The 24973-nt window shown below is 39.6% G+C and overlaps 1 protein-coding gene across 4 annotated transcripts; it reads left to right on the top strand.

Moving 5' to 3' along the window:
* The first annotated feature begins 6732 nt into the window (after positions 1–6732).
* igsf11 (immunoglobulin superfamily member 11) lies at positions 6733–22542 on the top strand. 4 transcript variants are annotated; one of them, XM_053321357.1, is made up of 7 exons: positions 6733–6786; positions 15715–15922; positions 16438–16593; positions 18402–18464; positions 19822–19891; positions 21981–22192; positions 22298–22542. In XM_053321357.1, the coding sequence occupies exons 1-7, from the start codon at positions 6748–6750 to the stop codon at positions 22540–22542; spliced, it is 993 nt and encodes a 330-aa protein (XP_053177332.1). In that variant the 5' UTR covers positions 6733–6747. The 4 variants fall into 4 exon arrangements, with proteins under 4 accessions (XP_053177332.1, XP_053177330.1, XP_053177329.1 ...); XM_053321355.1 differs by having other exon boundaries at positions 19744–19891; XM_053321354.1 differs by having other exon boundaries at positions 18402–18524; positions 19744–19891.
* Positions 22543–24973: the final 2431 nt, after the last annotated feature.

The raw sequence follows: 24973 nt of genomic DNA, 5'->3' as shown, positions 1-24973 counted from the left end.
GTACACGGCACACAGGACCAACATTTGCTTCTTTGTGAAATATGAATGAGGACCTTTTATAATGTGGTCCCTATGGACTATGATTAGAAACTAGGCCTGCCCTAAAGGTTGAGTTTTTTTAGTCGAAAAGGTAACATCTTCTCACAGCCTTATCGAGAGAAAGTTAGTTGTAACTTTATTACAATCAGCTGTAGCTTGAGAGTGGATATTCAAAAGATTATATATAATGCAGTGTTGTGACTCTGGAGGTAGCTTACCTCAGAAACTGAAAGTTTTTCAACTTTTCTTTTTACAAATAAGCTTGCCAAGAAAGTAAAGACCCATTAAAAAGATATTAAGAATTCCATACAGAATTGCATCAAAGCTAACAAGTGCTATCAAAGCAGCTTACATTAACTAAAGACCATTCCAGGAAGGAAACTGATTTGGTTCATGACTTTATTTTTACCTCAGCAGCGCTTTGAGCATGGTGCTCAATGAGTTCCCATCAAGCAGCTGGGTACACAACTATACCACCTGAGTTTCACATGGATGTCTTTGCTCGCTTGTTGGTTTGCCCTGGTGCCTCACGGGCAGTGGCAACATCACAGGGTCTGCTACATACACAAACACAGCTCACCATGAAGCCCCTGGGTCTTTTGCAAGAGAATGGGGCACAGAGTTCCGTTTGTGTGTGGGCACAGGTGTCGGTGCACTTGAATCCATGTATTGACGTGTTCATTGCGTCTGTTCAATTTCATGGTTTCGCTGTTGTTTTTGTCCTTGCTGCAGTAGATTCACTTCTATTGAAGATGTTAAGACACTGCATCAATCCAAATTGGCGTTTGAGTCCAAGGAGAAGTTCTAAAAGGATGGAGATTGAATATGAAATGTGATCAGAGCTGCCAACTGTCACGCCTCGAGCAGAAGATACATGATTTTATGCTCGATCTCTCATTGCTCCCTCTTACTCTTTTCCACTAGTGTCTTAAGAGGTCTCATGCTTTGAGAAAATGCAGCTCACAAAAGGTGGCTATCACGTAGGAAACTGGCCCTTCGGCATAGGAATGTGGTTATTGTTGGTATGCTGCATAAGATAAATGAGAAGGTTTAAATCTGAAAACAGAGATTTGGCAATTGTGATGTCAAACTGGAGGAATTCAGACATTCACTGTTACCTGCAAAGAGCTAGAAAAAGAAGACATTTCACTTATACATAGATGTGTGCTTTGTTCCCTCTCTTTAGTCAGGACTTTACACCATCATCAATCATCCCACTTAAACAGGTGTATGTATGTATGTGTAAGTGTGTGTGTGTCAGCCCACCCAGGGAAGCTGTGCCAGAGGCTCGTCACATCACAGCATCAGGGGCATCTGTTTGAAACTGAAATAAAAGTAAAGCCTATGAATAAAAGAACCACATGAATAAAAACACAGGATGCAAATGACTTGCCAAGCAGGGATTGTGTGTGTGTGTGTGTGTGTGTGTGTGTGTGTGTGTGTGTGTGTGTGTGTGTGTGTGAGCGAGCGAGCGAGTCAGAGAGTGGAAGTATTGTATTCACCCTGCATTTGTTCACCATCCCATCATGGCTGCACCTTAGCTTGATTGAGTGAGTAAGCACATACACATAGGCACCACACGCAGACACATTTCCATGTTCTCTAAGGTGTATGGATTTCTCATACATTAATCAAAAGCAGTTTTGACACTTCTTGGCTCCCAAATGAGGGGAGAGAGCTGTTTTAACAGTGCATCGCCATTGGTTCTCTCATTCACTCCACAAGCACCGCCAGCACTGCCCGGGGTGACTTTATCAATTAGGCCTCTATGGAAACAGCAGCATCCTCCCTCCGTCCTTCTATCCTCCCTTTTTGTACTCCTCCCCTTTACTTTCTTCTTTGAATTTATTCTTCCTTTCTAGACCTCCCTATTTGACTTCTGTCCCTCCCTTCTCTTCTCTTGTGCTTTCCTCTTCCTCCCTTCTTTCCATTCACCCGTCACACCACTTTGCCCTTCCTTACTTCCTACATCATTCTTTCTCAATTACTTTGTCCTTTGTACTCCATACAAAACATTAGAATCACCTTCCAGACACCGAGTAGCACATCATCTGTGATTGTCTTTTAAGAAAAATGTCATCATAAATGAACAGAATCACAGTAAAAACTATGACAAATACGTACACTATTATTTTTCCACACAAAGTCTCTATATTATTCTTCATTTATTTATTTATTTATTTATATAGCAAATACATCACTTTCTTTGCTTTTTATCTGTTTTATGCCAATTTAATCTCAAAGGTGATCCCAATACACACACATGCACACGCACGCACACACACACACACACACACACACACACACACACACACACACACACGCGCACACACACAGGAAAAGAGAGAGAGAGATGTTGTAGTGCTAAATTGGATGATGTGGTTCAATATTAATTGAGGGAATGTTTTAGGAAAGATGGTTTCATATTTAACACTCTGAGTCATATTCTTGGAAATATGAAATTAAGTGTTAGGAGATAAATGAATGTTTCAGTGTTTTATTGAGGTCTAGCAAAGGCGAGAATGTTGGTGGCATTCATCAATTACAGGTACACATCAGTGTGGGCAGCACGGGGTCAGCATCAGGGATTGCTAGCTTGGTTCAGTTTTTTCCTATTTCCTGTCAGTCAGGCAGGTCTGAGCTCTGTTGAGCTGTGCCTCAGGGCTGCTCAGGGCTGAAAAGGAGAGTAGGAGAGAACAAGTTGTTTGAAAACAAGAAAAATGGAAAGACTTGGATGGTAAACTCAGTGAGATGGACAGCTCTTGTACAGCAGCAGTCAAAAGTTTGGACACACTTTCTCATTCAAGAGGATGATAAGGTGTGTCCAAACTTTTGACTGGTACTGTTAGTCATGTATGCACATTTGCCCGAAGATAAGAAGAAGACTGCATGAAGTTAACTGCAGAACTCCATGCGGTACTCAGCCTTTGGCAAGAATAGTAAAGTAATGTGCTTGAAAGGAATAAAACAGGGAGAAGTGTATCACATCACAGTGTATGAAAACCTGTCCTCTCTATGAGACAAACTATGTGTCATTTGAGTATAGTCTGCTGGAGATTAGAAAAATGTACACAACACAGTCATACGCACAGTTACAGGACACACATTCTGTTGTGTATGCATTTTTTTATCCCGATGGCCTTATATGGCAATGAGTCACTCACCCTTTAGCCTTCACATATCAAACTGTTTACAGTATGCATTCTGGAAGAGTGGTTGTTGACTGGACATGCTCCAATAGAAGAGCTGAGGAGACGGCATAAAGCTTTAGAAGAAGTGTGTGCAATAATGAGGCAATGCCAAGCAATGCCGTAGTGGTTGGTGAGCTGTCGAGACGTTCTGACTTGTCTCTTAGATATGTCCCTAAAGGGCCACCATACATGTCACAGTTGACATACGCTGATGGGTTAGAATAACTGAGCACGTGTGTGGTGGGTTGTGTTCGTCATGGTAGGTGGTATGTCGCGTGCGTGTCGGAAGGGCATGTGGGTGCATGTATGTACTATACATGCACATGTGTTTGATAGCATGTGTGTTCATGTACATGTTTGTGATTTTGTGTGTGTGTGTGTGTGCTCTTCTTTGGTCGTGGGAGCTTACAGGCTCTGTGCGCAGAGGTTTCCTAATCCAGTGTTTTGAAATGAGCCCTCCAGCTGTTGTGGGCTTGAGAGACTACCTTGGAGGAGGCTTAGAAACGATAAGATGCTCCTTGTATCTTCGTTCCTTTAGGACCGCTTTCTTTCTTTCTTTCTTTCTGTCTTTCTTTCTTTCTTTCTTTCTTTCTTTCTTTCTTTCTTTTTGTGACTTTCCTCCTCCTTCAATCTAGCACATTTAATATCTGTGTGGACATTAGAATAAACACTTGGACTAATCTCATGCCGCCAATATAATCGCACATATTGTTAAGGCCACAACCTTTTGTATGAGCTTCCTCCTCTTGAGCTTGAACCATCTAATATGAACACAGATTGATTCTGTGCAGGAAGTGAACATTGTGTACACAGAGGATAGAAGAAGATCAGATTAGGGAGGTGACCTAAGATTTTGTTTTTTTATTGTATGTACAATGATGGCCTGAGACTGCAGATGTCATAAGGGGTAATGGGAGCTCATTAGCAGCATTGTGATGTACACACTGAGGTCATTGTTGTCTCATTACGTAAGCAATTGAGTTACAGCGAGGAATCAAACAAAACGTACATTCCAGTGGAATATAATACCTTTAAATTAAGCTGCTTGCATAATTAATGGGGAGTCTTTTCTTGAATATATCTCTTATAAACTGTAATGAGGCAGAGCAGTTTGAGTGCATGCCTATCCCTCCTGTGCCAGCAGTGAGCCTGCAGGGTGTAGGTGGTGTCTGCCAGCAGAGGGAAAGCGTAGGAAGTCCAGCAGGTTTTGGACAGACAGAGAAAGAGCAACAGGCAGTCTGTCAGCTACAATGTATTCAAAACTCTAATTTGGCAGAAATGATGAAGCCTGAAAGTCTTAGCAGACATTTCCTGAGTAAATACACATTATTAAGTTATTATTTTACAGTGAAAAATACTCAGTAAGAAAATACTCAGTTTGAAGTACCAACTTATTGCATTTGGGCTCATTAATTACATTTTAATTAAATTGTTTTATTGCACACGAGAAAAAATCATAATACAAAAATGACATATAATACATGCATTACATTGAGATTAGGAAAGAGAACAATAACTATCAAAAACAAAAAATTAGTTTGATAAGAAAGATGACAATTTACAAAGGTGGGGAATATGATAGCGAGAGTGGTTATGATGTTGCATTACTTAATCAGCACAGAAAGAAGAGTGTAATCTGGTAAATGGTTCCAACAGTGAGGACCATTTACAAATATTTTAAAAAACTAATTTGATTCTTAACACTTCTTTAACTGACAAAAATGCTTCAGTTTTCAGTTTATACTTTTGCGTATAAAACTATATTAGCATATTGCATTATTTATTTAAAAACTCTGTACATTTCCTGTATACTACCACATTACATAACCGTTTCAATGTCTTAAGAATTCAAGCTTACACAGCAGCTACTGTGTAATCCTGGAAATTCATAGGAAAGGAGGGTATCTGTAAAATAAGAAACAACCTCATATGATAACATATCATTTGACACATGAAACTACACATTGCAAACTGTTGTGTGTATGTTTTTATTGTTTCCTGTCAGTTAAAATATCTAATTTACTAAGAATTTTTGCAAAATTAATAACTACATATGAACCCAAATATGAGTCTGCACTAAACTTAACACTTTTTTCTGTTTTTTCTTATTATTTTACCAAATTGCCAATGTCCTACAAATGTACCATTAAATAAAAGCAAACTACTCTTTCTAGAGAATTAGCATGGGATTAAGGGACCTTTAAAATAAAGCATATATTCTTTTACCTATAGATGATACAAACAACTTGATGAGATCTATATCTTAGTGTGCAATGTGGTCATTGCTTGTACTTGACATCTGGTTTGACTCCTACATACAGTACAAATGACATGCTGGTGTTTTCCTCTGGCAAGATCATCATCTTACATTATCACTAACAAGGGCAATTCACAGGACATGATCAATTATCTGTAATCATATCACTGCCATCATCCTCCTCACCATGTTTAGATACGATTACTTCCCATTGGGTTTTTTGGACATGGATACATGCTTGCGGGGGAGATTTAACTTAATTTTGGCTGTAATGTATTTAGCTGGTCTAGAAATAGGATGCTGCATGTACATATCTGTCTCTATGGGTCTGTTATGGCTGACGGCTGATGAGGAAAGCAGCTCCTTAGTTCTTTAGTTTGGGAGGATAAACCTTTGTTGCACAAGACAACAAGCTATCGTGGTTGTTTAGTATGCTGGATGCGTACAGCAATCAGAAAATAGTATCCAAAATAACCATTACTAATCCCACTTGGCATGTTCATTTAGTATGTATTGATACAGACCGTGTTCCCGTGAAAGAAGCAAGTTGTTTTAGGAAATGAATAACTCAAGAGACAGCCGATCGTGTTTCCCCATTTAACTGCTACATATTTCATGTCATCTTTCACAGGGTGGTCTAGATGTTTGTTTAGCTGCAGAGAGCATTTCAAAAGAGGAGCTTGGTTCAGAAATCATGTTTGTTTTGCTGTATAGATAAAAGGATGGCAGACGAGGATGAACTGAGAGATTAAACACAAGTTTTTGCCTCTTAAAATATTGTACATTCACAAGTACATGTCAGATGTTTTGCTCATTATTATTTGAACTTATAGATCTACCTCTCTCGGCCTCATTGTCTCTCTCTATCTCTGACTCCCCTAAGACAAGTTTTCCAATATCACTGAAACAGGTGATCTTGAGTCAAATAGCCTGCAGAAAGACTTTGAACTTGCTTCTTGCTTCTTTTACAGAATGAGAGAGATCATACAAGATATATCTGTTTGCTACAGTTAGACATCTCCTCTTCTCTCTCTGTTCTCTCATGTTATTTCCCTCTGTTATATATGTAATTCACAATATACATCTTGTCCCTGAGTGTCTATAAAGTATTGATTGCTGTCTTGTTTCTCCGCAGTGTGTGTGCGGGCGCTGGATGTGACGGTGTCCCAGAGCAGTATCCAGGTGGCCCGCGGCCAAGCAGCCGTCCTGCCTTGCTCTTTCACCACCAGCGCTGCTCTGAATAACCTCAACATCATCTGGATGGTGATACCACTGTCCAATGCCAACCAGCCAGAACAGGTAGAGAATGAATCACTCACACCCACTCAGAGTGGTCACTGCCTTACATTTTACAATAAGGAACCAGTTAGATTAAGTGCTGAATTAAAGGAAAGGAGTATTCTTGTTATTTGGATGTAGCAGACAGAATCCTGCAAACCACTTTGGCTTTCTGTTCCTTCACTGTGAAATGAATGTACACTAGCAGTCAAAAGTTTTAGAACACCCCAATTTTTCCAGTTTTTTTATTGAAATTCAAGCAGTTCAAGTCCAATGAATAGCTTGAAATGGTACAAAGGTAAGTGATGAACTTCCAGAGGTTAAAAAAAAGGTAAGGTTACCCAAAACTGAAAATTATACAAAAGCACTTCTAAGTAAGTCTTTCCTACAGAGAAATTGTGAAGAAAGTCAAGGTGTCAGAGAGTATAGTTTCCTTCACCAAAAGCACTCAGAAACTGGGAGAATCTCTGAAAGGAAGAGGTCTGGCAAGTCTGGCAGAGTCAGAAGACAAGTTTCTGAGAGTCAACAGCTTGCGTGATAGGTGGTTCACAAGACAACAGCTTCAAGCACAGCTTCATAGTGGTCGTAGTAAGCAAGTCTCAGTTTCAACTGTGAAGAGAAGACTTCGAGTTGCAGGTTTGACAGGTCGAGTTGCAGCAAGAAAGCCATTACTAAGATGTCAGAATAAGAAGAGGCTTGCCTGGGCCATGAAACACCACCAATGGAGTACTGAAGACTGTTCATCACGTAGGAGTTGGGTATGCCATTGAGTAGGCGAAAGGATGGCTTCCTCGGTGTGTGACATTAACTGTCAAATATGGAGGAGGAAGCATGATGGTCTGGGGCTGTTTTTCTGGATCCAGGGTCGGCGACCAAACCATTCTGCAGTGCCATGCAGTACCCTCTGGTATGCACGTAGTTGGTCATGGGTTCATCCTACAGCAAGATAATGATCCAAAACACAAGTCCAAGCTATGCCAGAACTACCTTAGGAAAAAAGACCAAGATGGTAAGCTTGAAGACATTTTTTCAATAAAAACCTGGAAAAATTGGGGTGTTCTAAAACTTTTGACCGGTAGTGTAGTTGTGACAGATGTGATTATAATGGTGTTTGGATGGAGTAGAGAACTGTTTAGAGACATACTGAGATGCATCTAACTTATTTTGTAATGTAATATTATTCAATATGCATCGTGCGGATGGCTTCACTGCTTACATTACAGCCAAAACAGGTACTATGAAACATCAGTCTTAAACAGTAGTAAGGTGTGCTCAGATACAGCGTAAAGAGAATTTCAGAGGTTGCAGAAATGTATAGAGGCAGACACAGATTCTGCTAAGTGGCCTAAATTGAGATGATAAAACATTTAATTTGTACAATGCATCCACCGAGCGTGGCAAGAATCTTCAGCGCGTCATCTGTTCTTGAAGATGATGATGATGATGATGACATCCCAACGCTAATGTGCAATATTCGTGCCAAACGTTCATTAGCCTTTTGTGCAAAACTAAATGCAGACTGCAATAGTGATATAGTCAAGCTTGAGCAGATACAGAAACTCAAATGTTCTCTTTTCGGTGCATCTGAACGCACCATTCAGTTATTAGTTATGTAACTTAGATTAACATATAATTGTAGAGCTTGCAGGTGTGTCCATGGTATAGATAACTATCACTTTCTATCTTCTTCTGTAGCCTTCAATGTCAAGTGGTATTTTTCTACCTTTAAAATTATGTATCAGCTGTATGGTAAAGAATATCCTGAAAGTCATTTACTGTTGAGTAGTTTTATTTTCATACTGCATGATTTAGACTTTAGTTGTTTCTTGTTGGTATTAATTTAGTCTCCCTTAAGTAGTTTCTCATCATCTTCGCTTCCTGTCTTGCTGCCCTTCTTTTCCATTTGTTTTTTTCTCACCTTCCCTCCCTCTCTCTCAAACTCTTCCTCCCCCCTTGTGGGACTTCTGTGATTCCATTTGAGTTGTTTAACATGCAGCTGCAGGCCGTACAAGCTCACCTGCCTCCCTTCACTTTGAACCCCGGCGCTGGTCGGCCGTCCAAATAATACAATCATCTTCTGCACTAATTACCTCACGCCCATGACAGGCTCTATATCGCAGCTGTTCTCACCACAGACACACAGACACACACACCAGCACACACACAAATGCAGACACACAAACTGGCATTAGACAGAATGCTGGTCCAAATGTAGTGCAAAATTGCATGCATACATGCAGAGCTTGTATATATTTACTGCGTTCACACATATATGCATGCATTATGTAGAATAAAAGTGTGAAAACTGACATGCATCTACACATCCACAAATAGAAATCACACAGTGATGCTCTAATGTGCATACCTGTGGATCAAGGCTTATACTCTTATCTTCACACACACATACACGCAGAGAAACTAGAAACAATAGCAAAATACACTAACACGTATAGCAACTTACTCATGGATGACTGCATGTGACTCTCAGATGCCAGCCAAGCAGTGATGGGTGCTGATACATGTAGAAGGCTGCATAACATTCATCTTCTCATGCTATACCTTCACACTGTATTGCATGACAGTTCATTTCAAAGGGACAGATTACATGGTTGCAACACTACGTGCATGCACAAGCGAAAGAGCATCAAGGATAACATAAAAAAGTCACATGACTTGTTTCCATCTTGGTCTTTGTTGTAGTTAGATGTTGCGGCTTTGTTTAATCTTGGTTTTTGGTTTTCCCAAGGTGTAAGGAGAGTTTTTTTTGTCACACACTGATGTTGCTTTACTGTTAGCTAAGCATTTTCATGGAGCTGAGCCAAGTATTTATCAACAACCACCAGAGCTGAGTCATCTGCATATATGAACAAGTCACATTTTCATGTAATTTATGTACACTAGGAACAGCAATGGCCCTAGCACAATTCCTTGGGGGACTCCACAGCTTAGGGGACGGGCTTCTGAGCTAGGGCAATTTTCTTTACTTCCACTATCTGGTCCCTGTGTGACAAGTAAGACCCAAGTAAGTAGCCCTTGGAAGTACCTTATCTCATCATTCTTACTAATTGCCAGTAGGGGGCAAATTCACTGCCTCAAAAAAGAGGTCTGATTGTATAGATGTCTATGAGAAAATGACACTACTTCACACTTGATTTTTTATGTTTATGTTCTCAATCACTTGTTTCAAGTCTTCTTCAGCACGATGTTCATTTTGTAAATTATGACTCCATTAAGGGTAAAATACACAATAAAGCAAGGTACAATTTAGAGGGTGGCTACTTCATGATTAACTAGTTGCTGCCACAGCGGTGCCTGAGGTGCTGTAGTTGGCCCCTGAGAAGCCCCTCCCTAGCTCTCATCCAAATATGGTCACTTATCATCACTTATTGCTCCAAAATATGAAGATGGCGATGGTCACAATACCAAAGTTGAAGCTACAAAATGGGAATCCACAAGCCATTGATTGTTGTCACAGTGGCTACATCCAGTATTTTAATGCAGGTCATCATCATTAGTTATCATCATCATACAGAATATAACATACCTAGTTAAGTCCATGCCCATAATTAAGTCTCTGTATACCTTCAGAGGCATGCTGCACACACAAGGTTTCAAGTGTGCATTGTCATTTTTTACACACAAGCATGCAATGACACACAAGAAGACACAGTAAGCTGGAGTTCTACCATCAGGCTGGTGCGCTGTCTAAAAAGTGAGCGATGAAATAAAGTGCTGCGTGGGGCGACAGTACAAGTACAAGGTCATTTTAGAGGAAGAGAATGTCATAAATCATTACAGTTGATGCTAAAAGCCATTAAGAATTACTGAACAAAACTCACCCACTCACACACCCTCACATCCTGCGTTAGCACTTTGCCAAGCACACTTGGACCACTCAGATCTCTCTCTTCTCAAATTTGAATACCAGGTTCCGATATAAAGAGACAATGCAATTTATTGGGCGCTGTTACACTGTTTACTCCACATTTTAGACTGTATAACTTGATGTTTCAATATGAGTATGAGTTTCATATACTTTGTTTATGATTTGAAGGAATCTCTGGAGTCTGTTTAGATGAAGCAGTTAATACAAAGGAAAGGCATTTTTTTTTTTTTAAATCTAAAAAACCGTCCCAGCACCAACCAGCAGACAAACACAGTAGCAACTAGCTGGGGAACATAGTGGAGCATTTTGCAGCTTAATAGCCAGATATTTCCATCAGGAGTGAAAGTATAAATAGAACTGAAAGGAGAGTGAATATCAGACTCAAAATGAATGCTGATGTTGCTCTGTATGTGCTGCATGTGTAAATAGTTTGCTATGTAACCTTAAAAGGTGAAAATATGGCAATGTTGTTTTTAAATCTTGTTTCCACTGCAGGTTTAATGAGGATTAATAGTTTGACATTGGACAATTTAAGAGAGAAGTATGATAACAGTGTTTGTTGTGTAAGGATTGAACATACTGTGCTTTAGCCATAAAACACTATCAGTGGGTTTAATGGCCTTGAGAGAGATGGCCTTGAGAAAGATGACTTGAGGCATCCATGTTTGTATTTTGGTGGGAGTTGGATACATTGGAGCTTTCCCAGTCGTAATTACAATCAAGTCAAATGTTGAAGGGAATGTTAATTTTAAGTTGTAAACTGGTAATTAATCAATGTTACAGCTTGTTAAACTGCAGTAAACCAATTGGGAGGAAAATAAGAAGCAGTGTAGTAAATTCCATTCAATTTTGAATGAAGCTGCTGCCTTTGAAACTGAAGATAATGAGATTAATGCAGAAAAAATGTCTTCACTGACTTCGTAGTGTTCAAATAACACTCAACCTTAAATCCCCATCTTATGATCTAAACTTAAGTGGTTGTAGTCGTGTTTGTTTACTCTGATTAACTGACATGCTGAGCTCAAGATTACAACGTGTAGCCATGTAGCTCAGAGAGGCGTATCCGTGTGTTTGTGTGTGTATGTTCATGTGTTGTTTTCTGTGTATATAATCTGTCTGATCAAACGTCCTGACCTCTTTCCTCTGGGCCGCTAGGTGTGAGATAATCCAGATAAACACACGCAAACCACACACTCACGCAACTAGACAATGGTTTTATGTTTCCGATCTGTTTATCCTTTCTAAACAGTTTGCTGGATATCAGTTATTTATGCACTAATAAAAGCTCTAGTTTCACTCTTCTCTTGGACCATCTGTGAAACTAATTTCTAAAACTAATTTTGTAGTTGCAATCATTAAAAGAGTTGACATATCAAAAGTTTATGACCAGCACTTTGGAGACATTCCTTCATGGTGGTGAGCCGGGCAGTTTAATGTTGCCACTGTCTTTTGAAATCTTTTCAAATCCAATTACGTTAGTCAGAGAAAGAAAGTTGCTGAGAAAATTTTGTCAATCCAAGTCTGATTAACACTGCAACTTTTTTGTATTTTTGCTAAATTAGGTTTTTTTGTCTGGAATATAAATTAGATATGTTTTTATCTGTTCCTGGATAGGAGGTGTTTGTTGATTTTTTTTTTAACCAATTGTAAAATTGTGCAGTTCAGTGAAATTGAGGTCAGAGAGAATCTGTGGTGCAGAAATGATGTTAATCTGTAATTGAGAACATCTGTCATAGTATTTTAGCTGATCAGATTCTGATCCTTATCTGAACCTAACAATCTGCTAGAGGTTGTATCGGATAGATGCTGCATTCACATTATCTCAAAAATGTGGCCCTTTTCATGTTTTGCTACAACCCCATTCTGATTTCATGGTGGAGAGATCAAAGAAAATGAACAAAGACATGAACTCAAAATGGCATGTTGTGTGTCCGAGGCCTCAACTCCTCCCTATGGAGAGAGAGAAGAGGTTACACATGCGAAGAGAAGAGGTTACACATGCTCAGCTTCACAGTATCTCGTATACAGTAATGTCATATGTTTTATTGATCAGTACAAAGGAATTTTTTTTTAATTTGCTTATCTTCACCCATGGGGCATCAGTATGAGGAGTCAGTGACAGTACATATTTACAGGTACAGTTTCAATGTCTTTCCAAAGGATACCTCAGCAGTGAGTTGATGATACTTGAACCCAGAACCTTTAGTCGACCTAACCACCCTGATTTTTTCAGATCCAGATGACTTACACTCTTGGTAACATTGCATACCGTAAAAGCAAGTTAAAATGTGGACTAATATGTATGTACTCTAAGTGAACAGTACTGAGATGGTGAGTGTATGATGGCAGCTATGCTTTGCAAATTAACTTTAATGGCTTTCGAGAAAGTTCAGAGTGATCAATCTTTATTTTTAATTAAAAGTTCCATCAATGACTCAATCAGTGACTTGGCATCACCGCTCTCACCCATTGATAAAAAAGAGAATGGTGGCCATTGTGGCAGAAACACAACTCTCTGGTATGACATCATCCTTACCACACATGGAAAATAGTTGGAAATACCATAAGGTATATGCGCATTATGTAGTATATGGGCTAAATTGTGCAAAACCGGCATAAAGTGAGTAAAAAGGATCTGAGCACATATTGTTCAGCGCATGTCTCAGAGGATAGAAAGAGATAACAGTGGCGGCTTACAGTCTGTAAATTGAAGGGAGACTGTAGGGGTTTAGAGGTTTATTCAGGCTTTATTGAGGCGGTGGCAGTATCCCTTGTGTCCAGGGCCAACAGGTCCTTTGGGTCAATCAGAAGTAGGCTATGGTCATGAGACTAGTGTGGTAATACAGAATATCCAGAGGCTTTTTGTATGCAGGATATAGTGTGAGTGGATGCTTGTACTGTATGTGTCTGAGTGTGTGTATGAAGAGGAGTGCAGAGGATTTTAGCGAGGAAAGGATGTAGCAGAGGTTTACTGCTGGGTCAGCGGTGGAACGTCCAGCTAGTCACTTGGGCCAGCAGAGTTCTTAGGGCCATCCGCCATCTGAGCGTCAGCCATGACCTCTTTTCTCCCTGCACACAGCGACAAAGCCAACCAGGCCATGCGAGAGGATGAGGTGGTATACACACACACATAAATTTAGATCACATAGACATGTACAGACAATAGTTGGCATGCAGCACATTTTAAACTATAAAAACTGACCATTGAATTACTATTTGATTATAAGCCTTGATTTATACTTTTTTTAAATGTTAAAACAAATAAAAACCAACAGTTTTTAGTGCAAAAAAAAGAGCACAAAAAAAAAAAAGAAGCAAAGCATGGGCAGGTGAAAGATGCGGCTCAGGTTAGGACCTGCTTTAATCCTCTGCTCATTCATGCACACACACACAAACACACACACAGACAGTGTTGTGGGTGAGGCCGATTGATTGGATCACTTTCACCGGGCATGCAGATTATTTTGTTAGGTCATCAGGAGTGTTGAGCCAGGTCACACCGATGCCGCCCGCTAGAGAGAGATACAGGCAGGTAGGCTGTGAGAGACAGACAATGAGAAAAAGACATTACTGACTAAATCTAAGTGAGGCCACACAGTTATTAGCGCCATGTAGAGACTGAGACAGTTGCTGTGACCGAACAATCACACACACTCAAAACTGATACACTCTGTGTGAGTAAATGAATCTTCACTGACACACTGAAACACACACACACACACACATACACACACACACACACTGAAACACACACACACACAGAGGAGATGCAGTTGCAGGCTCTCCTCACAGCTGAGGAGCTGCCTATTCATCTGCACATAAGAGGACAAAGCGAGTCTACTGCACTCAGGAAATTGCAGCCGCGCAATTTACAACCGTTAAGCAGCGGTGGAGGACACAGTCACATACACACCCCTGCACTTTCATCAGAACTATCACTCTCATGCATACACACACACACACACACACATGCGCGCACACACTGAAGCTGGTTGTTTCCCTGCCTGGGTCTTTGAACAGTTCAATGAGGGCTCTTTTCACCAAAGTGAATAGCCCCTCTGATTCCCCTCCGTGCTTTGTGTGCATGTGTGTGTGCGTGCCCGTGTGTGAGTTGGTGTGTGAGTGTGTGGGAGTGAGTGCCGGGCTTGTGTGCACATACTGCGTGTTTGTGTGTGTCCTCTTCATCTTTTGTGTGGGCCCAGCTGAGGGGTGAGAGCTGTTTTGCATGTGGCTCTGCCTCACAAATGAGCTGTTCAGTCCAAGTTTGAAGCCCGGGGGAAGCTTTTGAACAAATTGATCTTTCATTGCTCTTAAATTTGGACCTGATACAACCTCACCTCAACCCGAAGGCGTGAACTCAACTGTTCAAGAGTGTTCTTGCTTTGATTATTCTCAAAGGTCACAGATGTAATGATGAAAGTTGAGGTTTTGACATATTTTCTCACTGAATTTGATTCCATATGCAGAGGACTGCCTGCATTGCGACACATGGATTCATCAGATTGCTGTTTATATGTTTCTAAGTCAAAATGTTTTCAATTATGCATACCATTTAGTGGATGCTTTTATCTAAAGAGCCTTATACTACCATTAAAGAATACTTTTAGTATGTGCTCCTTACCCTGAAACCGTCCTCTACTCACTGAAGTAGAAAGAACCACTTACAAATAAAAGGTTTTTTGGTTTCTCTGTCTGTTTGTTTGCTGTGTCTTAAGACATACAAGTTCTGTTCACTCTTTTACTTACTCTGTCCACTGTCAAGCTGTTTTCAGCATCTCAATAGAACTAGGTCTCCCTCTAGTGAGGGATATTTGTAATAGTTAGAAAAAATGTCTGAATAATACTCATTTACATTTTTTGTCTATAGGAGGACCTAATTTTAAATTTTTCTTTTCTTTTTCTACACACTTTATTTGTCACCTATATCTCTCTCTATCTCTCATCCTTCCCCATGCACGTCCTATTTTTCCAAACTTTTCTTTAAACTTAATGTCTTTCTCTGCATCCCCTACCTTGTCTGTCTCTCTTCCTTCCCTTCCCCTCTCTGTGACGCCCTGTTCCAGGTGATCATTTACCAGGGTGGCCAGGTGTTCAGCCTCGCCAACCACCTCAATGGTCGTGTGGGCTTTGTGGCCACCATGCCAAGTACAAGTGCCTCCATCTTCATCAACAACACCCAGCTGACAGACACTGGGACCTACCAGTGCCTGGTCAATAACCTCCCAGACAGAGGGGGGCGCAACATTGGCGTTATTGGGCTCACCGTGCTGGGTAACTAAATGCAGCAGTGCCACAGATTGATTATTTATTTATTATTGTTTGAAGGTTCAAAAAGATAAGATAAGACTAGTCAAAGAATAAGGCAGGATAAGAGTTTTTTATGCACTTTTATCACATCTCTATTATCTTAGATCTTGTAAATTTATCCTGTTTGCAGAAAATAAATCTTAAGTGTCAGTTAAGGTAAGAATAATATAACCTATCTTATGTCCAGATTGTAAGAATAGTGGCCTTACCTGCTTAATCTATTATTTCATTGTTTGAATCATTTGGTGAAAGGCAACAGTAATGTAGAGCTCTGAAGTAAATGTAAAAACGAAGTCTTCATCATTATGACAAAAAAAAAAAGAAATTGAAGCTGAACCAGAGGAATCATTTTAAGCAGCAAGTAAGCACGGTTAGATTGCAGCTATTTTGAATATGCAGTTTCTCCTGCAATTACGAAAACATTATATTTGCTTTGTGAACTGGTTAACATGACACCACCCACTCTCTCCATCTGCCAGTGCCCCCCTCGGTGCCAGCATGTCGAATCCAGGGCACGCTGGATGTAGGCAGTGACATCATGTTGATTTGCAGCTCGGATGAAGGTATTCCCACACCGTCCTACTCCTGGGAGAAGCTGGACGCGCTGCCCAAGCTGCCGAGCAACGCCATGCAAGGTATTAGACACAAGCTGGCCGTCGGAGTACCCTTTTGCCCCACCTTTGCTGGTAAATCTCACACGCATAGCTCAGCTCAGATTCAGCAACAATCCCACCATCATCGCCACCTGTTGTGTGCCAGGCCTGAACTACTGCCCGCCCTCTGATCCTGCTGAAGGGTGATGATTGATGGAAGGATGGATGAAGTGATTCAGATGTAAATTTGCGACTGAGTGTGTGCATGTGTCAGAAATGTGTGAAAGCAAATGAAGTGATCATGCTTTTGTGGTGTGATAATGTTCTTCCTCCTTCTCTCATGCTGAATACCAAACTCTGCAACAGTTTTTCCACCTAATTCAAACATTTGTTTGAACTGGGCTGGTGCAATCACTGACTTAACACCTGTGCAGATATTCTCAGATCTACCAGGATCACAGCAGCAGGTGTGTTGGAGTTGCAGGTGGTTTTCAGCATCAGAAAGCATTGGTGTAGTAGACTCTCCTTTCTTTTCCAGCTTTGCCCATTGCAGAGTCAAATAACCTTAATCAGTGATTGCTTGTGTCATGTGTACACTACTGGTCAATAACAGGCTGCTATACAATGAGCAAAATCAACTGCAGAGAGCAGATTGCCACAGTTTTTTTTCTTAGGCAGCTATAGAGACAAATTATGTGGACACCTGCTGAGAGTGGACTGCAAATCTGAAGAATATGAATCACAATTGCAAATTCAGCTAGACAAGTGCTTCATACATTTCAGCCATCTGCATTTTATGGTGCTAATTGGTGGGTCAGGCATGTCAGCACTTTGATAAGATAACACCTTCAAGCTTCAAAGAAGCCCAATCATGTCTCATCTGAATTGTAATTGCACAAAAAGCTTCACGAAATGAAACTACCTAGTGTTAACATTATATAGAGGATTTATAGATACTTGTAATTGCACGTAAGCCATGTAACATAGCACAAACCACAAGTTACTAATATTGCATGTTGATATTATTATTTTTGAACTGATCCTACTATTGAAATAAAAATTTAATTGTCTTTTGGCATTTCAATTAAAGCTATTAGAGGGTATCCCACCCTGTGTTTACAAAACAGAAACACCAGTTCACTAAATAAATATAGGCCTATTCTTCAGTTGCTCATGAATACTGCTTTGAGCCTAGTTTGACCTGATTTGACATGTCTGATGTCATACACTGAAAGAACAGGCCTTGTTCTTTTGTGTGATGTATGTTTTATAGATTTGAGTTTGTCTTATGCTGTTTGCATTTGATTCATTCATATTGAAATAGGATCCAGGATTTGTTACTGTCAGTCTTATCTCTCAGTGTGTTGTGTTCAGTTTGATACATGTATGTGCTCAAGCAGTGATAGGTCATGTCACTATGAAGAGAGCAGAAGAAAACCTGTCTCACTTCCTGCAACTCATGGTGAAGCCTTTTTTAAAGAAGCCAGTAGTGTATTACCCTTGTTTATTCTGTTCATTCATCATTTGTGGCAGAAAGGAATATGCACCTTTACTTTACTCAATAGTGTACTTCACTTTCTACACCCTGTATTAAAGGTATACAGCACCCCCTATTGGTAGATGTTAGTAGTTCAGTTAAATATATTGTGTATTGTCAACACTTATAAATGTTAAATGACTTATTTGGTTTAAATTAATTTAAAATAATAGGCACAAATAGGCACTCTTCATGTAAATGTTTCTTTCTTTTAGTTCATATGTTTGTGTGCTTGGACACTGTGCTCTGTGTCCGTGTATTTGAGTTTTTTAAATACCTTTAGTTACTATGTGGTTCTGTGTGTGTCCACCAGACCAAATGCAGGGCACTGTAACACTGAGAAACATCAGCACCAGCACCTCAGGACTCTACCAGTGTACCTCCAGCAACGCAATTGGCAAGAGCACCTGTCTTCTGAACCTTCAGGTTGTAGCACGTAAGTATACACAGACACACTGCTGCTGGATGAATGAGGCACTTCTACTGTCATATGGTACAGACGTGTTTATTTATAGATAGAAAAGCCACCTCCACATTTCACTCATGACTGATGAAGATAAAGAAGCCTCCTACTTGAGTGGCACTTGTCAAATAGACAGATAAACAGGAAACAACACAATACAATAAAAACACAGCACAAGAGCAGAACATCTTGCAGACAGCAGAACTCCCCACATTTGACACCAATCGCACAAAAAGACAAGTTAAAACAGAGTTGGTTTGGGTCATGCAGGGCCAGTATATTTTTTATATATATAATCTGGCAGTGTATGACAGGCTGACACCCAGTGTCAGAAGTGCAGGCATAAAGACAGCTGAGTGCTGAGTCTGTCTGCCAGAGACAGCAATGGATCTCAATTATTTAACTACAGGCAATGCCAACATGGAGCAGATGTAAATACTTTGAAAGTTGACGTTTTACGTCAAAATGTTCTTTTCCATCCCTGTTACTACTATTTTCAGTATTATATAAAAAAAATCTGATTAATAAACACTGTTCATATATGCCATTGTGCATTAGAAATACATGTTTCATAGCCATTTCACAATCCTGATTTAGAAACAAAACACATTTTATAATATATTGTTAAACCCCCACCCTATGTTGGCCCTATGGGGTGAACAGCAATCCACCATTTATCAAAATACAACAGAAACACTAAATCACATAAAATCCCACATTGAGGCAAGACTAGCAGTCCGCAAACAAGATGCATACTCTCTGTCACAGGAAGCTGGAGCATTTAACCTCTTCCTCCATGGGCCAGGTGCACCTCATTGAGGACTGATTAGGTGTAGATGACCTGGATGGAGCAATACACAGGAGAGGAAAAGGACACAAAGCACAGCTGTAACAGTACACAATTGTACTTTTTAGACAGCAGCTGTTATTTAGGGAACACATGAGTCATATTAGCTGAAATTCATGACCTCAATTTGCTGCTTTATGTCAGAAAAATTGATTGAAATGCACAAATAATCTTGAACACAAGCTAATCAACTTATTATATTGCTTTTGTCGTGTTATTTAGTTTTTTGCAACCCACCCAACTCTCTCTTCAGCTGAGGACTGTTCTGGATGATTTTGACTACACTCTATGTAAATTATTTGGCAAACATTTGTGACACTGTCCCCTCCTTTCTCTGTCCTGCAGCCCAGCCTCAGAGTGTGGGTCTGATAGCCGGGACCATTGCTACTGGAGTCCTGGCTGTCATCATCTGCTCCCTGTTAGTGGCGGTTACACTCTTCTACTGGAAAAACAAGAACAAATATGATGAGGAAGAGATCCCCAATGAAATCAGGTTGGCCTTTGATTGCTGATTTTTCTCTTTCTGTACAGGATGGTGCTTTGGTTCATTTCAATCAAATAAATACAATATGGTTGACCACTAATGGCCATATGTTTCACTATAAATAGTACACACCTATTCTATATATGGTGCAAAGTTTCACTGTGTTTCTGACCCACTGTGTTTATATTTTAACCAAATTTCACCAGTAGAGAAACAAATGTTAAAGCTGCTGTAGTGCATAAAGAACAGATAATATAGTGCATGTATTGGAGTTGTGTCTAAGGGGAAGTCAAGCAGTTTCCTGTGTATGTATTTCATGCAGTGGCAGAGACTACATTTGTGGCCTATTTACTGTATTTCAAACGGCTGTAAAATACAGCTGCAGCTTTGTGTTTCTCATTGTAGAATACTAACAAAGTTGCAGCTCAGAAAAAGCCCTGGCCAGTGACTTGGATTTCAAGTGCGGAGCATTCAGCTTAATTTTATCTCGTTTTCCCCCATCATCACAGCCTAATTTGCCTTTTCAAACAGTCTGTGAAGCTCTGTCAGTTGTTTAAATGGGCAGCAATTTCAGCTCTCAATCTCTCCATGAATCATTTAGAAGATAAATCATTGTTCGGATATGTGAGGCTTCGGCTGATTGGAATAACAACTGCATCATTTTGGGCTGAAATTCTGCATTTACAATTTCTACCCCTGCGGCTCTGCTTTTCTTGCATATCACAAGAGAGATGTTTTCTCAGAGCCAAATGTATGACTAGCTCATCTACTTAAAATCATTCATAAAACATCAATTATATAAGTGATGTTTGATTAGACTGTACATCAAAAATTAGTTGTAATTTTTTAATGACATGTTGATTAATTGTAGTGGTGGTGGACACAATATTCTAAACATTTTTCATGATGTAATTTAATATAAAAGCCTTGTAACAAATCCCATCTGAGGTTGAAGTTTTGTGTCCAGTATTGTGCTGCATGATGATCTGATGGCAGAAACGAACAAATAACTATGTTGAGTCTCAGTATGTACTGCAACTGGATTTTTAATGCATCATAGAGGACTTATGTTAAATATTTAAAAAATAACTAACTGACTATCTTAATAAAATCATTTCTCATATTACTGATGTCTTCACAAAAATACAGCCATCAGTCATTCATTCATTTTATTTACACCTGTGCTTTTCCAACTGTAACTTTTCATTTCTTTGAACTTAGCACTACAATTTAGACTTCATAACCATATAGATGCCATTTAATGCCTAAAACTTAAATCTTTTTCTTTACTATATCAAGGAGTGTATTTGTAGTGGTGATATTTAACTGTTTTTTTGAGTGTCTATTGGTGATTTTAAAAGCAGCAATAGTTGATTTTTTTTTTTGGAAAGACACAACAATAAGATATTATCACTTTATAATGCTGATGTGATAGACTTGTTAGCAAAAAGCTGCCAATTTTACACATCCATCACACCTACTGGAAATGAACCACTGCCATTCTGGTGTTTGTCTGTCCACTCGTGTCACGCTCACGGCTCCTTACCTTGGGTTTATGTCTGTGGGGGCTGCTCATGTCTCTGAAGTGTGATACTCACTTGTAAATATATACAGATACCTTTTATTTATTGGCAGTTGACATAGAGGTCACTGGTAAAGACACATTTTTAAATATATTTCGTGTTTGTAGTCCGTCAAACAGAGAGAGCAAAGTAGAAAAGTGGGAGAAGGAGACACTGATGGATGCTACGCATATTCAGAGTTGTTTTCTGGCCACCCTGATTTTAGGTCTGTTTTGGTCCTGAGAGAAATATCTGACTCTTAAGGTGCTACATGGTCCACGTCGTTGACCACCTAGTTTCTAACTGCAGTTGGGTGCTGGGCAGTTATCGAGAATGAGAGTGAACCAAAACAGTAATTTGATTCTATGTGGGTTCAACACAAGTAGTGACTTTTTTCACATTGGTTGTTAATTAATTGTGATATGAAATATATTGATTTTTAATTTTGTAAGATTGTTTTTAAGAAAGCCAATAAATATGTATTTTGATGTCAGATGTTAACCAAACTGACTCTTTTTAAAATATCTCCCCAACAGAGAAGATGACCTTCCTCCCAAGAGGTCATCATCAGTTAAGGCTTTCCATGCAGACGCCTCATCCTCAGAGAATGACACACTGACATCTACCAACACCTACAACAGTCGTTACTGGCACAACCCAAAACCTAACTATGACACCAACTCCTACACCCGCTACAACGGAGACACGCGCCAGACCTTCTCTGCAGCCACCCATGCCGCACATGGACATGGACAGGCCCAAAACGTAGGACACGGCCACAGTTCTGTGGCCACAGCACCAGGCTCAGCCCCATTGTCCCGCCACGCACCACCCACAACAGCAACAACAACAACAACATCATTTGCCAATGGCAGCCACACGCTCCCGCCACCCAAGACTCTGGTGGTCACCACGAACTCTGCTCCGTCTCCCCCCACCATGGTGCGCAGCAACGGCTCTGTGAGCCTAAAGCCAGTGGTGACATCCACACACGGGCAGCACACGCACTCCTATGCGGTGAGCCAAGCCACGCTGGAGCGGATGGGGGCGGTGCCTGTAATGGTGCCTGCCCAAAGCAGAGCGGGCTCGCTGGTCTGAAATCTGATTTGGTAAACTGTTTGCTTTGAAGAAAAAAAAAAGACTACATTAGTTTTTGGTTGTGATATTTGAAATCCACTGATGAAAAACAGACAGAATATGGGCTGAAGCAGCCCGCTGCCCTTTACAGCTGTGTCTTTCTGTATGTCTCGACCTTTTTATCTCAAAACAAACTGATTTTACAGTGCAGAGTTCATTTAATGCCAATTCCTTGAAAGAAAAGGACCTTCCATTTTATAGACGAGTACTACATGGAATCAGGTCAACCCCTACATGGATGGACTTTCCTGGTGGCTGTGGTGAGAACCAGTTCTCAACCACTTTTGGACGATTTCACAAAGCTAGAGTGAAATTTCCTACACAACCTCGATCTCCAGATCTTTTTCAGGGCTGGATCATTGTGATGATTGTGTTTTTTTGAGCTGAAGGCAATGCAAGGCATTTTCATCTCAGTGTGTCCATACTGCATGGTCAGTGAGAAGTGAGCTTGGATTCCCACATAAATGCATGTGTCCCTTGTTTTAAGATAACAAATTAAGTCCATATTCTTTGAGATAATTTCTTCTTTTGGATTGATGGTAATGATAGTGATGATGAGGATTATTATGCACTAAAGAAGTGAATGTTTAAAGTCTGTTAAGGGTGATCTAAAGGATGAAAGTATAAGAATAAAATTAAGTTGGTTGAAATTGCCTTAGAAGTGTAGAGAGCGAGGGACTTTGTCAGGTGCAATACATCACATAATAAACTTCACTGAATGCAAACATTTTAGTTATGTTTTTGCACTTTTCTGAGAAATTATATCAAAACTGCTGTCTTATAAAGAATAATTCAGTCTTACTAATGAAATGCTTTACCCATACAATATAAATCATAATATTTCTGCACATACAGTAGGGGGAAATGACACAGTACTGGTGATAAGTTTTATAAAATAATACAAGTGCTGGATTCTTGTTTAAACTTGCAGATGGATCTTGATGTAGTCTTTGCTGTGTTCATCCTTGCTGTTGTCCTAATCTGGTAAATGTCACATCATTGCTGCTTTAAGAAGATGTGGAGAGGATGTCTTACGTCATAAATGCTTTATAAAGAGACATATATATATATATTTAAAGGTGAACGCCCCGCCCCCCTGACAAAATCAAACACAGACTATTTTCTACTGTACATATTGTAACTACAACAGTAGGCTAGATTATGGATCAAAGAAAATACATTACATGTCTGATTGATACATACTTTACAACTCATGTGTCTTAATTTTTTGTTACGTTAGACAACAGGCTCAATTCGATAGACAGTGTGATTGACTTCGATAAAGGAATGGGTTCTTTTTTATATTTTCATTTTCTAATGAGAATTGCCATTTCAGTTCGAGATCTGGGGTAAATACAATATGGTTTAATACTTATGGTCATATGTTTTACTATAAATACTTCACACCTATGCTGTATATGGTGCAAAGTATCACTGTGTTTCTGACCTGCTGTATTTATGTTTTAACCAAATTTGAGCAATCCTCGTTTCTTTCTGTGCATGAACCGAATGCACAAGTTATACACAGCTATGATACAATATTTCATACAGCAATTATTTGTGTGTTACATGCAGTATTGGAATGTGTGTTGTTATTATTTTTCTTTCTTTTAAAGCTATTTTTTTCTATACATCTAACTTATGGGTTTTAATTAAATGCGCTGTTTGCTTTTAAAGTCTTACAGAAACATATTCGTCTGCTAACAATACAAGATAAGAATTCACATACAATACAGATGAGATACAATCTCATGACTTCTGGTAAAAAACGTTTTTGTATTATTATCATTATTATCTCACCACTTCACTGACTCCAACACTTTATATGAAGATTACTACATTAATGTCTCTCATGCCATGTCCAAGTGTGTGTTAGATGCATCCAATAAAAAGTGTGAATGAAGTTAATTGGATTAGAACATTTTAAAAAAGCTGGAAGTTTAGAAATTAAATTTAGAATGACATTAACTTACAGTATTAAGCATATAAGCAATAAATACTAGCCATGGTGATGTACTTTTGTATTATTGATGTTATCCCTTAATTCACACATTTATGGATGGAGTCTCAAAAACATACCCGGTGAGTACTGGTTTTCCATGCGAGTTTGTAATAATGTACACAAACCTGTTTCTTCTGATTTTGCCCAAAAAGTCGTGATGGAAATGGCTTGTAGTTTGAATTCTTTATTTGTCAATTTATCCTCTATTCTATCAATCACTACAGCATGTACTGGTTCAGATCAATTACAAAGATCATGTCCATCAACACTGACCCAGGCCTAGGTCTGACCACAGCTACTCTTCTGTTGTGTAGCTGAGTTGTTGCAGAATAGTTCATCTTTTATTTTATTAAGTCTGCTCTCCTGCCTGCAACAAACACACAAACACAG

This window comes from Scomber japonicus, chromosome 6, assembly GCF_027409825.1.
Source record: "Scomber japonicus isolate fScoJap1 chromosome 6, fScoJap1.pri, whole genome shotgun sequence".
Taxonomy (NCBI): Eukaryota; Metazoa; Chordata; class Actinopteri; order Scombriformes; family Scombridae; genus Scomber; species Scomber japonicus.
Note: the sequence above shows the minus strand (reverse complement) of the source record. Positions and strands in the feature narration are given on the sequence as shown.